Source organism: Sinocyclocheilus rhinocerous, unplaced genomic scaffold, assembly GCF_001515625.1.
Source record: "Sinocyclocheilus rhinocerous isolate Xijiao unplaced genomic scaffold, SAMN03320098_v1.1 scaffold472, whole genome shotgun sequence".
Taxonomy (NCBI): domain Eukaryota; kingdom Metazoa; phylum Chordata; class Actinopteri; order Cypriniformes; family Cyprinidae; genus Sinocyclocheilus; species Sinocyclocheilus rhinocerous.
Window position 1 is genome coordinate 502715 of NW_015641089.1, and position 11567 is coordinate 514281.

Consider the following 11567-nt stretch of genomic DNA (forward strand, 5'->3'; position numbering starts at 1 on the left):
TTTCTACAAATCAAAAAGCAGAAATGACAATAAGGACAAGGCTAAAAAAAAGTCGTATATTGCTGTTTTTGTCTTTAATATTTGTTAATTTATTTGTTTGTTTATTTTTTAATAACGGATACTTAGGCTAAGTCTGATAAATATGGTAACAATATAGCAGAAGTTAGTTATCTGGAACTTTTCATTTCGACTTTTCTCAACATAAAATGTCTATATCGTCTGTAGATAAACAGGGGGTGGTGTACCGTGTTTCATGTGTACAGCTGCCGTGGTTACACTCTTTGAGTCTATGTTTCCAAGCCAACAGAAAACGCTACATAAAAGCACCTCCTCGTTTGCCCACGTGACGTCTTGAGGACCACCTCAGTGCATAACCTCTTGCCTCTTTACCAACCTGAAGCTGAAGTGCATCCACAGAGACTCTGCTGAGGTGCTATGGCCGCAGACGCAGTGCAGGAGCTCAGGCAGCAGTGCCTTCAGAGAGGCGCCGCGGGGATCAAGGGTCTTGGAAGGCAAGAGAAATATTCTACTCTCTTTAAAACAATCTACAGGTCTTTATCTGTGAATCTATGATTTCAAAGAAAGACTGGAGTGATGTGGTGTAACATCAGTAAAGCTGTCGTTTGGATTCCTGCTTGAAGCTGATGATGAATTATCACCACTGTGCCCTTGAGCAAGATATTGAGCTCACAGGTTACACCAGAGGGACTGAACCAGTGATGGGGTGAATCTCAGGAAAACCAAGACATATTTCACCCCAAAATCAAAAGAAAAAAAAAAAAGAAATTATATTGTACATAAAGACATTTTTCATGAAAATGAAGCACATTACTCATAAAATTCGTATACTGTTATGCATTCAGATGCTTTACTTTTATTCTCAATTGTGATACTCAATAGATTGTCATTATTGTAATATTTTGTTACAGTAAAAAAAAAAATGCTGTTACAATGATTTTTATTTAAATCAACAAATTACAATAAAAATGCACAAAAACTATTTACATATACAATTTACATAAAATATTTTATCATGACAGTAGTGAGAATCTGAAAAATAATATGAAAATTTATGAAAATGTCTTAATGCAAAAATCTGAATGTAGCACAATAAATCTTAAAATAGCCTTTTTAAAGAAAAAATTTAATTTCTAATTTATAACACTGTAAAAAAAAAATTATATGATCAGTAAGTTTTTTCTTTTAACTCATGATTTCAGCTTTATTTTTTTAAGTTATAAGAGATTCAGCTGGTCAAGATTTAAAAAAAAAAGTTGAAATGACATGCAACCAGTTTGATTAGGCGTACAAATGGAAGGCAGCAACTGATCTTAAGTTTTTAGGCTAAATTAGGTGGAAATGTTCATATGCTTAATTAGGGATTTTAGGAATCAATAATTTAAATATTTGTCTTTCTATTTTATTCTTTTACAAAGGTAGAGGATTTGGGAGAAATAATGAAAATATGTTTACGTTCAACAGTTTAACCTAGACCATAAATTCCCTATATTTTTTCCAGGACGTTTCGCATTATGGACGATGATGGCAGTAAATCTCTGGACTTCCAGGAGTTCGAGAAGGGGCTGGAGAACTACGGCGTGTCTGTGGGGAAGGACAAAGCACAGCAGAGCTTTGCCGTGATGGACAAGGATGGAACTATCAACTTTGATGAGTTTCTTGAGAAATTAAGGGTAAGAACGTGTTTCGAGGATGCAGAAAATTTCTCAAAAACACCTTCATCATTCTAATTTCAGTGAAACCCGCTTGTTCTGTTTCTTTGCTTCAGCCGTCCATGTCGAGCGCACGGAAACAGGTGATCAATCAGGCTTTTCGGAAGTTTGATAAGACAGGAGACGGCGTTGTGACCATAGAAGATCTACAGGGTGTTTACAACAGCAAACACCACCCCAAATACAAGAGCGGAGAGTGGACAGAAGAACAAGCCTTCCGCTCTTTCCTGGAAAACTTCGACTCAGGGCCGTTTCTAGCCAATTTGACGCCCTAGGCGAAATCCCTATTCCCTTTTAAAAAAGTGTTACCTTGCCAAAGCACTGACAGAGCCCACTGATCTAATGGCGTTGTTGAGCGCTCCAAATGCAAACTTTGCATGCAACAATCAGGCAGCAATTGACAGCACTCTGATCTAGTGGCATACAGGCATCGTCAGATTGACAGTACTCTAGCCCAATAATGTTGGGGGATCCAGTGGGGGCGGCAGTCATATTTCAGGGTGACCGTGCCACTCTTTATCACAACCCTTCTAAAAGTGCCAGTACGTGCGCTCATTGGCGCCCCTTCAGCTGGTGGCGCCCTAGGCGACCGCCTAGCTCGCCTATGCCTAGAAACGGCCCTGCTTCGACTCTCCGTATGACAAAGATGGAAAGGTACCTCCAATTTTTGGGATGTGAAATGCATTTCCAGTCTAATAAAGGTCTGCAGTAGATATTACTGTAATCATCAATATTTTTTATTATTTCAGTCCTTATACACAATTCCGTAATAATACATAATTTTAGACATTGAACGAAAAAGGTGTAGGCTGAAGCCTCAGCTTATTTTACCCACTCTTTTTTTCATAGTAAGTGTCACTTTCACTAATAAACTTAATCTATACAAAAGACAGAAAAACCCAAACCATTTATACATAACTGAAAATTACACCTTTTATAAATTAATACAATTGTTTCATATATTTCATATACAAATTATTTTGTTATATATTTGTTTATCTTATTTTTTTTTATTTTATTTTTTGCAAAGTGAACTATATATTTTCATGTCCTTGTTACAATTATTCCTTAATTTCACCTTTTGACAGACAATCAATAGTATAACTATTGTACTATGATTGTGCAAGGAAATAATGTTTTTAAGATTTTGTTTTTTCCTCATAATATCAGTCAAGTTTTCTAGCAGCAAAATCAGATATAATGAAATTTTATGACCATTTTGACCCTCTTTCTATGACCTTTACAATCAAACAGGTTGTTTTGCTGCTTAACATTTAAGTCTTTAATGTAAATGAACTCTTTGTATGTGGAATGAGCGATGATGCTTCCATTACCTAATGCAGTAATGTCCAGTTAAAGGCACAATATGTCTTTTTTTTTTGCCACTAGAGGGCACGTATTCAAAACAAACAAAGAAACAAAGGTGTAGTTTGATGGCGCCGTGACTGAGTGTGGAATCATGGGAGTTAATGTATTAAAGATTTATTAACGTCGTAGTATGAAGCAGAGTGAGACGGAAAGCCGTCGAAGCGAAACGAGGCCGCTGAACGAGCGCGACACACGGCTCGAAAGAAGCGGAGGGTTTATTATGCCACAGTCGACCGCTTCCGCTGCTTCCGGTCGTGCATATGTGGGGTAAAGCAGCGCTGTTTTATCATACTAGATACATTTAGTTCTGTTATAATGCTACTTTGTGCGGTCGTCACCGGTCTATTAAAACGCACAACATATTAAAGCGTCTTTGATGTTGCCATGTTTTGTACAAAACCGGAAATTGAGGGGTTATGACGTCATTGTCAGGCGACACAATGACACTATAGACACGGTCTGTGTCACTAGTTAAAATTGCTTATTTCTCTGGATTTAAACGTTCTTCGAAACATTTTGGATAATGTACACAAGTCAGCAAAATATATAACACTGTTCTAGTGGTTTTTAGATATTTTAATTAAAAAATCTTACATATTGTGCCTTTAAGGCCTGTTCACACCGATTTTAAAAGTTTTAAAAGTCCTTCTAATTCTATGAGAATATGAAAGTTCACATCACAGCTATAACAATAAAAACAAATAGGAACGATATCGTTGGAATCACATTCAGAACGATTTTTGTCCAGCCGATGAACGATAAAAAAATTGACAGCCAATCAGAATTCATCCTGCTTTAATGAGCGCGAGCATTTAAAGCGGCAGATGACAAAACTGCAGTGTGCGCTATTAATAAACACGTTACCATGCATCAGTGTGGACATGAATATAGTTATCGTTCTTGGTGTCAGGCTCGTAGGCAAGTTAGGCGGTCGCCTAGACTAGAGCACCACCAGCATCTGGGGACGCCAAAAGGGATTTCTCCTATGGTTAAAAACGGCCCTGCTTGGTGTGAACGGGCCTTTAGTCCTTGCTTGCAACTACAGCAAAATAGGGGGAAAAACTTAATTGATGCCAGTCAGAATGTCGAAATGAGACGGGTTTGCACGTTTATAACGCACTAATCTATAATTTCTTCCCGTGCCAGGTGACGCTGGAGGAGTTTTTTTGGGGGTTTTTTGTGTCTTTTCCTTTTTTGTCGTCTTCTTAATTTGTTTATTTGCAGTCCAAGAGGAGAAAAAAAACAACAACTAAAAACAAATGAAATGATAAAAAACAAAAAAACTCCAGATTTACAATAAATGTTGGAGGGGAAAATGAACTACAGAAGTTTGGGTGAGAGAGACTCCGCTCCAGAGGTCCAGGGATCCGGTCCGAAGGGGCCGTGCCTGTCTGGGCTGTTCGCAGAGAAACCCCGGTGGGCGGCTGTGGGTCGGGCAGAGGGTCAGGATGCTATGTGCTCTCGGCGGCTGGGGTCTCGCTGTTCTCACAGTTACCTGCACGAAAACAAGTCAACGTTAACTCTGAAAATATGCAATAAAACATCAGGTCGATCAATGCAATCACAGCATGAAATGCATGATATATTGTTAACTTATCAGTTAGCAGTCCATATTAGGTATTTTTTAATTACTCAATATTTAGGATATTAATAATCGTCAAATTCACAGGTCTCATTTGATAACGTTACATAAAATCTAAATTACCTGGTTTTATTCAAGTCAAAAATATTGAACATCACTGAAACAACCTAAATACATTCATTTATACCAACAAAACTCATTTTTATAGGTTAAATCAGGTAGAAATAGCTCAAGGTAAAAATGGCTCCCACTTTTCAGTTAAGTCATGCAATGGCTCAAATGATCTTACGAGTAATATTTTTTTTTTGCAGAATTTATTAATCTTTGTTAATAAAAGTCCAATTGTTCATTAATTCAGTGCACGTTGATTTTTAAAATTGTATTAGAAAATGTTGAAAATTGCATTAAAGGTAGGGTAGGTGATTTCGGAGAGGCTAGCAACAGCAAGCAAGCTTTGAAAGCATAAGATCCCGCCCTCCCTGCATAATCACTCTGCAAAGCCACGCCTCCTCCTAAACACAATGTGCTACAATAACAACACCTTCCATTCTCGCCCTGATGACGTGTATCATGTCTGCGTGAACAGGATGCACGGAAGAGTGCAAATACATACGTTGACAGGCAGGCAGGACAGCCTATTGTAATCCTCGGACCGGATCTGTAATTTCTTCCCATGCCAGGTGACGCTGGAGGAGTTCCTGAACTATTACAGTGGAGTCAGTGCTTCTGTCGACAGCGACGAGTATTTCATCACCATGATGAAGAACGCATGGAAGCTGTAGTCATCATCATCATCTCACGTGCATGCACTCGTCTGACGCGCGCAGAAATCAGTTTCGACGCATCCAATTTGTCATTAGATATAACACTGAGATGGTGCAGATTGTGCAATATTTACTCATAGAAATTCCGTGTCTAATTAAAAGTGTTTGATTTCTACATCTTGCTTTAATGTTGCACACACTGCTTGTTCCCAGAAGACGAAATGAAAGCATGTGTATCTTGACCGGAACGCCAGTAAACGGCGTGACAGCTGTCAAAACCCGGGCTTGTAAGACCTCAGCTTCAAAAGAGCTTTATTGAGCTCTCTGACAAACACTCTTCAATCACTTGATAAATCGCCCCAGCTGTTTAAGCTGTAAACTGGTGCATCGATTAATTTGATGCAGTTGATGTGCTGTAGAGTCAGATGATCGCGAGCGCCCGTGTTTGCTGCGCCATCTGCTGAGCATTCACCGCACCACACCTACATCTCAGAAACACATTGCTGATATATTTCATTTTACTAAAGTGTTTTGCTTATTGATGCAGTTATTACAAACTAAACCAAAACTACACAGATTTTTGTCCAAACAAAATTGAAAGCAAAATAAACGCACTGCAATACAAAAGTTTTGGGGTCAGGGTTTTTTTGTTGTTGAAAGAAATTAATCATTTTATTCAAGTACTACATTTATAATATTTCACAGATTTCTCTTTCAAATAAATTCTGATCTTTTGAACTTTATATTCAGCAATGAATCATGAAAATAAAAATGATTCATGGTTTCTACAAAAATGTTAAGCAGCACAACCGTTTTCAACATTGATAATAATCAGAAATGTTTCTTGAGCAGCAAATCAGCATATTAGAATGATTTCTGAAGATCATGTGACACTGAAGACTGGAGTAATGATGCTGAAAATTCAGCTTTACATCACAGGAATAAATTACATTTTACAAAATATTAACAAAAACAGTTTTGAAATTGTAATATTTCACATTACTATTTTTACTGTATTTTTGATCAAATAAATGCAGCCTTGATAAGCAGAAATACATACGTTGACAGGCAGGCAGGACAGCCTATTGTAATCCTCGGACCGGATCTGTAATTTCTTCCCATGCCAGGTGACGCTGGAGGAGTTCCTGAACTATTACAGTGGAGTCAGTGCTTCTGTCGACAGCGACGAGTATTTCATCACCATGATGAAGAACGCATGGAAGCTGTAGTCATCATCATCATCTCACGTGCATGCACTCGTCTGACGCGCGCAGAAATCAGTTTCGACGCATCCAATTTGTCATTAGATATAACACTGAGATGGTGCAGATTGTGCAATATTTACTCATAGAAATTCCGTGTCTAATTAAAAGTGTTTGATTTCTACATCTTGCTTTAATGTTGCACACACTGCTTGTTCCCAGAAGACGAAATGAAAGCATGTGTATCTTGACCGGAACGCCAGTAAACGGCGTGACAGCTGTCAAAACCCGGGCTTGTAAGACCTCAGCTTCAAAAGAGCTTTATTGAGCTCTCTGACAAACACTCTTCAATCACTTGATAAATCGCCCCAGCTGTTTAAGCTGTAAACTGGTGCATCGATTAATTTGATGCAGTTGATGTGCTGTAGAGTCAGATGATCGCGAGCGCCCGTGTTTGCTGCGCCATCTGCTGAGCATTCACCGCACCACACCTACATCTCAGAAACACATTGCTGATATATTTCATTTTACTAAAGTGTTTTGCTTATTGATGCAGTTATTACAAACTAAACCAAAACTACACAGATTTTTGTCCAAACAAAATTGAAAGCAAAATAAACGCACTGCAATACAAAAGTTTTGGGGTCAGGGTTTTTTTGTTGTTGAAAGAAATTAATCATTTTATTCAAGTACTACATTTATAATATTTCACAGATTTCTCTTTCAAATAAATTCTGATCTTTTGAACTTTATATTCAGCAATGAATCATGAAAATAAAAATGATTCATGGTTTCTACAAAAATGTTAAGCAGCACAACCGTTTTCAACATTGATAATAATCAGAAATGTTTCTTGAGCAGCAAATCAGCATATTAGAATGATTTCTGAAGATCATGTGACACTGAAGACTGGAGTAATGATGCTGAAAATTCAGCTTTACATCACAGGAATAAATTACATTTTACAAAATATTAACAAAAACAGTTTTGAAATTGTAATATTTCACATTACTATTTTTACTGTATTTTTGATCAAATAAATGCAGCTTTGGTGAGCAGAAGAGATTCTTTAAACAAACAAAAAAAAGATCATAATGACCCCAAACTTTTGAATAGGATTGTTTGCATATATGGATTATTCCTTATGAGAAACTGAAGTAGAGGCCCACGTTTTGACATAAGACAAATTTTTATTTCAAATGTTTCAACTTTTTTTTTACTTTGATATTACTATTTATTTTGTAAAGGAGTTTGGAGACATGGTGTGCTAGTAAGTGATAATATACGCATAGAAATTTACAGAACATTCAAGGGTACAAGTTTTTTTTTTTTGTCCTTTTTTTCTGTCTAAATGCACTCAAACTTCCAACACACTGAGAAAATCTTCATTTCAGACAAATCGTCTACAAATGACATGAACATGGATAAAAAGTTACAGTAAATCAATATTTAAAAAAAAAAGGCCAACACAATACAAACCCTCAGAATATGGAAAATAAAAACAAATACCGAGATGCTGCATTAAATGTTGCATTTTACATCAGATCAACTAAAAAAAGAAAAAGAAAAATATTAAACATTATTTGCCCCTAAACGAAGCTACACAACTCAATTTGATGTTTCAAGAGACGCTGGGGTGAAGATATTTTTCTCGTTCACAGGGGGCGAGATCTAGAAACAGATTCACTACAGCACGAGTCCGTGTGCCCGTTAAGTCCTTTATTTGTTAACACCAATGAGAAATCTAACTACCATCTTAACAGACTAGTAAGAGTGTCAGCTTGTCCTAGAAAGTGAATATATCCAGGAGATGCTTGGTGAAGCTGGCAGAAATCAGCTGGGAAAAATGGTACAACTATACGGAACACAGCAGAGGTCAGGTGACCGTGGAGCTTCCAGCCAGCCGATTGGCCGATAAGCGTGATGATGTGGCGAGTTCACAAAGCCGAGAGCCAATGAGGAGAGAGAGCGATAGAGAGAATGAGTAAAAAACGGTCCCATGGTAGAAACTGCAGTCTTGATGAGCCACGTCTTAAACGAAGAGAGAAACACCCTCACGCTCATCAATATGATGAGCGACCAAGTCCGAAGCCATACATGGAAAAGTCTCTGTTTTTTGGGGGTTTTTTTTGTCTTTTCCTTTTTTGTCGTCTTCTTAATTTGTTTATTTGCAGTCCAAGAGGAGAAAAAAACAACAACTAAAAACAAATGAAATGATAAAAAACAAAACTCAAGATTTTAAACTCAGATAAAAAACAGATTTACAATCAATTTTGGAGGGGAAAATTAACTACAGAAGTTTGGGTGAGAGAGACTCCGCTCCAGAGGTCCAGGGATCCGGTCCGAAGGGGCCGTGCCTGTCTGGGCTGTTCGCAGAGAAACCCCGGTGGGCGGCTGTGGGTCGGGCAGAGGGTCAGGATGCTATGTGCTCTCGGCGGCTGGGGTCTCGCTGTTCTCACAGTTACCTGCACGAAAACAAGTCAACGTTAACTCTGAAAATATGCAATAAAACATCAGGTCGATCAATGCAATCACAGCATGAAATGCATGATATATTGTTAACTTATCAGTTAGCAGTCCATATTAGGTATTTTTTAATTACTCAATATTTAGGATATTAATAATCGTCAAATTCACAGGTCTCATTTGATAACGTTACATAAAATCTAAATTACCTGGTTTTATTCAAGTCAAAAATATTGAACATCACTGAAACAACCTAAATACATTCATTTATACCAACAAAACTCATTTTTATAGGTTAAATCAGGTAGAAATAGCTCAAGGTAAAAATGGCTCCCACTTTTCAGTTAAGCCATGCAATGATTTAAGATTTATTAATCTTTGTTAATAAAAGTCCAATTGTTCATTAATTCAGTGCACGCTGATTTTTAAAATTGTATTAGAAAATGTTGAAAACTGCATTAAAGGTAGGGTAGGTGATTTCGGAGAGGCTAGCAACAGCAAGCAAGCTTTGAAAGCATAAGATCCCGCCCTCCCTGCATAATCACTCTGCAAAGCCACGTCTCCTCCTAAACACAACGTGCTACAATAACAACACCTTCCATTCTAGCCCTGATGACGTGTATCATGCCTGCGTGAACAGGATGCACGGAAGAATGCAAATACATACGTTGACAGGCAGGCAGGACAGCCTATCGTAATCCTCGGACCGAACAATCTGATTGGATTAGACAAACATTTTATGATCCTACGCCTTCCACAGACGATATAAATGCATTTAGAGCACTTAACTTAGTGATTGCTATTGGGATGTGAAGAGACTTTGAACTTTGAATTGAATCACTGACCCTGCCTTTAAGATTAATAAATGGTACATATGCTGTATATTGTTCATTGTTAGTTCAAGTTATCTATTATATTTGACTAATGATGACAAATGAAACCGTATTGTAATGACAAAGCAGATTTCAGATTTTACAATGAATAGCTGTCAGTATTTCACAATGCATTACTGTAATATTGAAATGACTCAATTCACAGCTTAAAATACTACTGATTTTAATTTTTAGCAGGGCTATTTTATTATCATTGGGATGCTATTATAGTGAATTACTTTGAATTAGTTTCTGTTTCCATTGTAAGTTTTCATGCAGTACATGTGTTAGTCATGTGTATACATACTTTTAAAAAATATATATATTTCAGTTATTTCACCTTTATTTTATTTATATAGCACTTTATACAATACAGATGTATACAATACAGTGTCAAAGCAGCTTTACAGTGTCAAACAGGAAAATTTCAGTACATCAAGTTTAGTACATCAAGAAAACAAGGAATGTTGCCTTGGCATCTAGCTGAAACAGAAAATCATGATGTTAATGTTCAGAATATGTTGATATCTTCATGCCTTGTAGTTGCATTTAGCAGATCAGAGCTGGACGATAATATAGTTTACATCTTGCAGTGATATAAACAATCATGCAGCCAAGATTTGCTATGTAGAACTGATTTATGCGAGTAAACTGTATAGTGAATTTATACTAAATTAATATATACAAAATGTTTATATATTTAATATCAGCCATTTATTTGTTACTGTCCTTGACAGAAATATTTATGGCTTATCACTATTGGATCATCTCTAATTTAGTCCATCTAAAACAATTAACTAAGTGTCTGATGCTTCGTATGTTCAGTTCAAACCCATGTAAAGTGAAGTGTCCGTACCGCTGGCGGTGGAGTTCCCCGTGCCGGTGCTGTTGTTGTTGTTAGTGGGTTCGTCATCGTCGCTGTCGTCCTCGTTTGACTGTGGGATCTCTGGTTCGGCCGGGAGGGGCGCGCTCTCGGCCTCCTGCTCCACACGACTCCGCAGGGCTAGAATCCGGTGATGCAACGCTGCGGCCAGCTGACCCGCATCTTTAGAGCTCGCCTGAGGACACACAACTTACACCATGATCCAGGGTTCCCAAAACTAACCTACATGATTTTTCCAATCACTGATGAATGGGTAAGGACTGAGGGAGTCTGCTAAATGATTAAATGTAAATGTAGATTCAATATTTTAAAACTAAGAATAACCAGACAATTTATATTCTCTTATAAATTCTTTTACAAATGTCTATGAAATTTCACTGATTTATCACTGTTTAAGACCTGCAAATAATGTGTCTTTATTTATTAGACACGACAAGAAAATAACCCTAACCCCAAATAAATAAATACAAATAATTAAAATTGTACAAGATTAAAAAGATTTAAATACAAAAAAAATGAATAATTTAATTTAAATATATAATTATAATTAAAACATACATTTAAAATTATTAATTTACTAACTAAATTTAACTAAAATAAATATTTCTAATTAAACAAATTAATTTTATATACATGTTAAATATAATAAAAATACATTTTTAACACACACACACACACACATATATATACACACACATAT

General features: G+C 36.9%; 2 protein-coding genes across 5 annotated transcripts in view; one reads left to right on the top strand and one right to left on the bottom strand.

The window, feature by feature from the left end:
• The first annotated feature begins 435 nt into the window (after nt 1-435).
• LOC107754590 (calcyphosin-like protein) lies at nt 436-5787 on the top strand. The gene is made up of 5 exons (XM_016571091.1): nt 436-512; nt 1520-1691; nt 1787-1964; nt 2353-2384; nt 5361-5787. The coding sequence occupies exons 1-5, from the start codon at nt 436-438 to the stop codon at nt 5460-5462; spliced, it is 561 nt and encodes a 186-aa protein (XP_016426577.1). The 3' UTR covers nt 5463-5787.
• A 3098-nt stretch (nt 5788-8885) lies between these two features.
• LOC107754592 (ran-binding protein 3-like) overlaps nt 8886-11567 on the bottom strand; it is a 23963-nt gene continuing 21281 nt past the window's right edge. For 3 of the 4 annotated variants that reach the window (XM_016571095.1, XM_016571094.1, XM_016571092.1), the window contains 2 exons: nt 10841-11042; nt 10376-10467 (listed from right to left, as the gene is read on the bottom strand). In XM_016571095.1, coding sequence (XP_016426581.1) covers nt 10412-10467; nt 10841-11042 — 258 coding nt within the window. In that variant the 3' untranslated portion in view covers nt 10376-10411. Of the gene's footprint in view, nt 9112-10375; nt 10468-10840; nt 11043-11567 lie in introns of those variants that run through there. The other variant, XM_016571093.1, reaches the window with a different exon arrangement.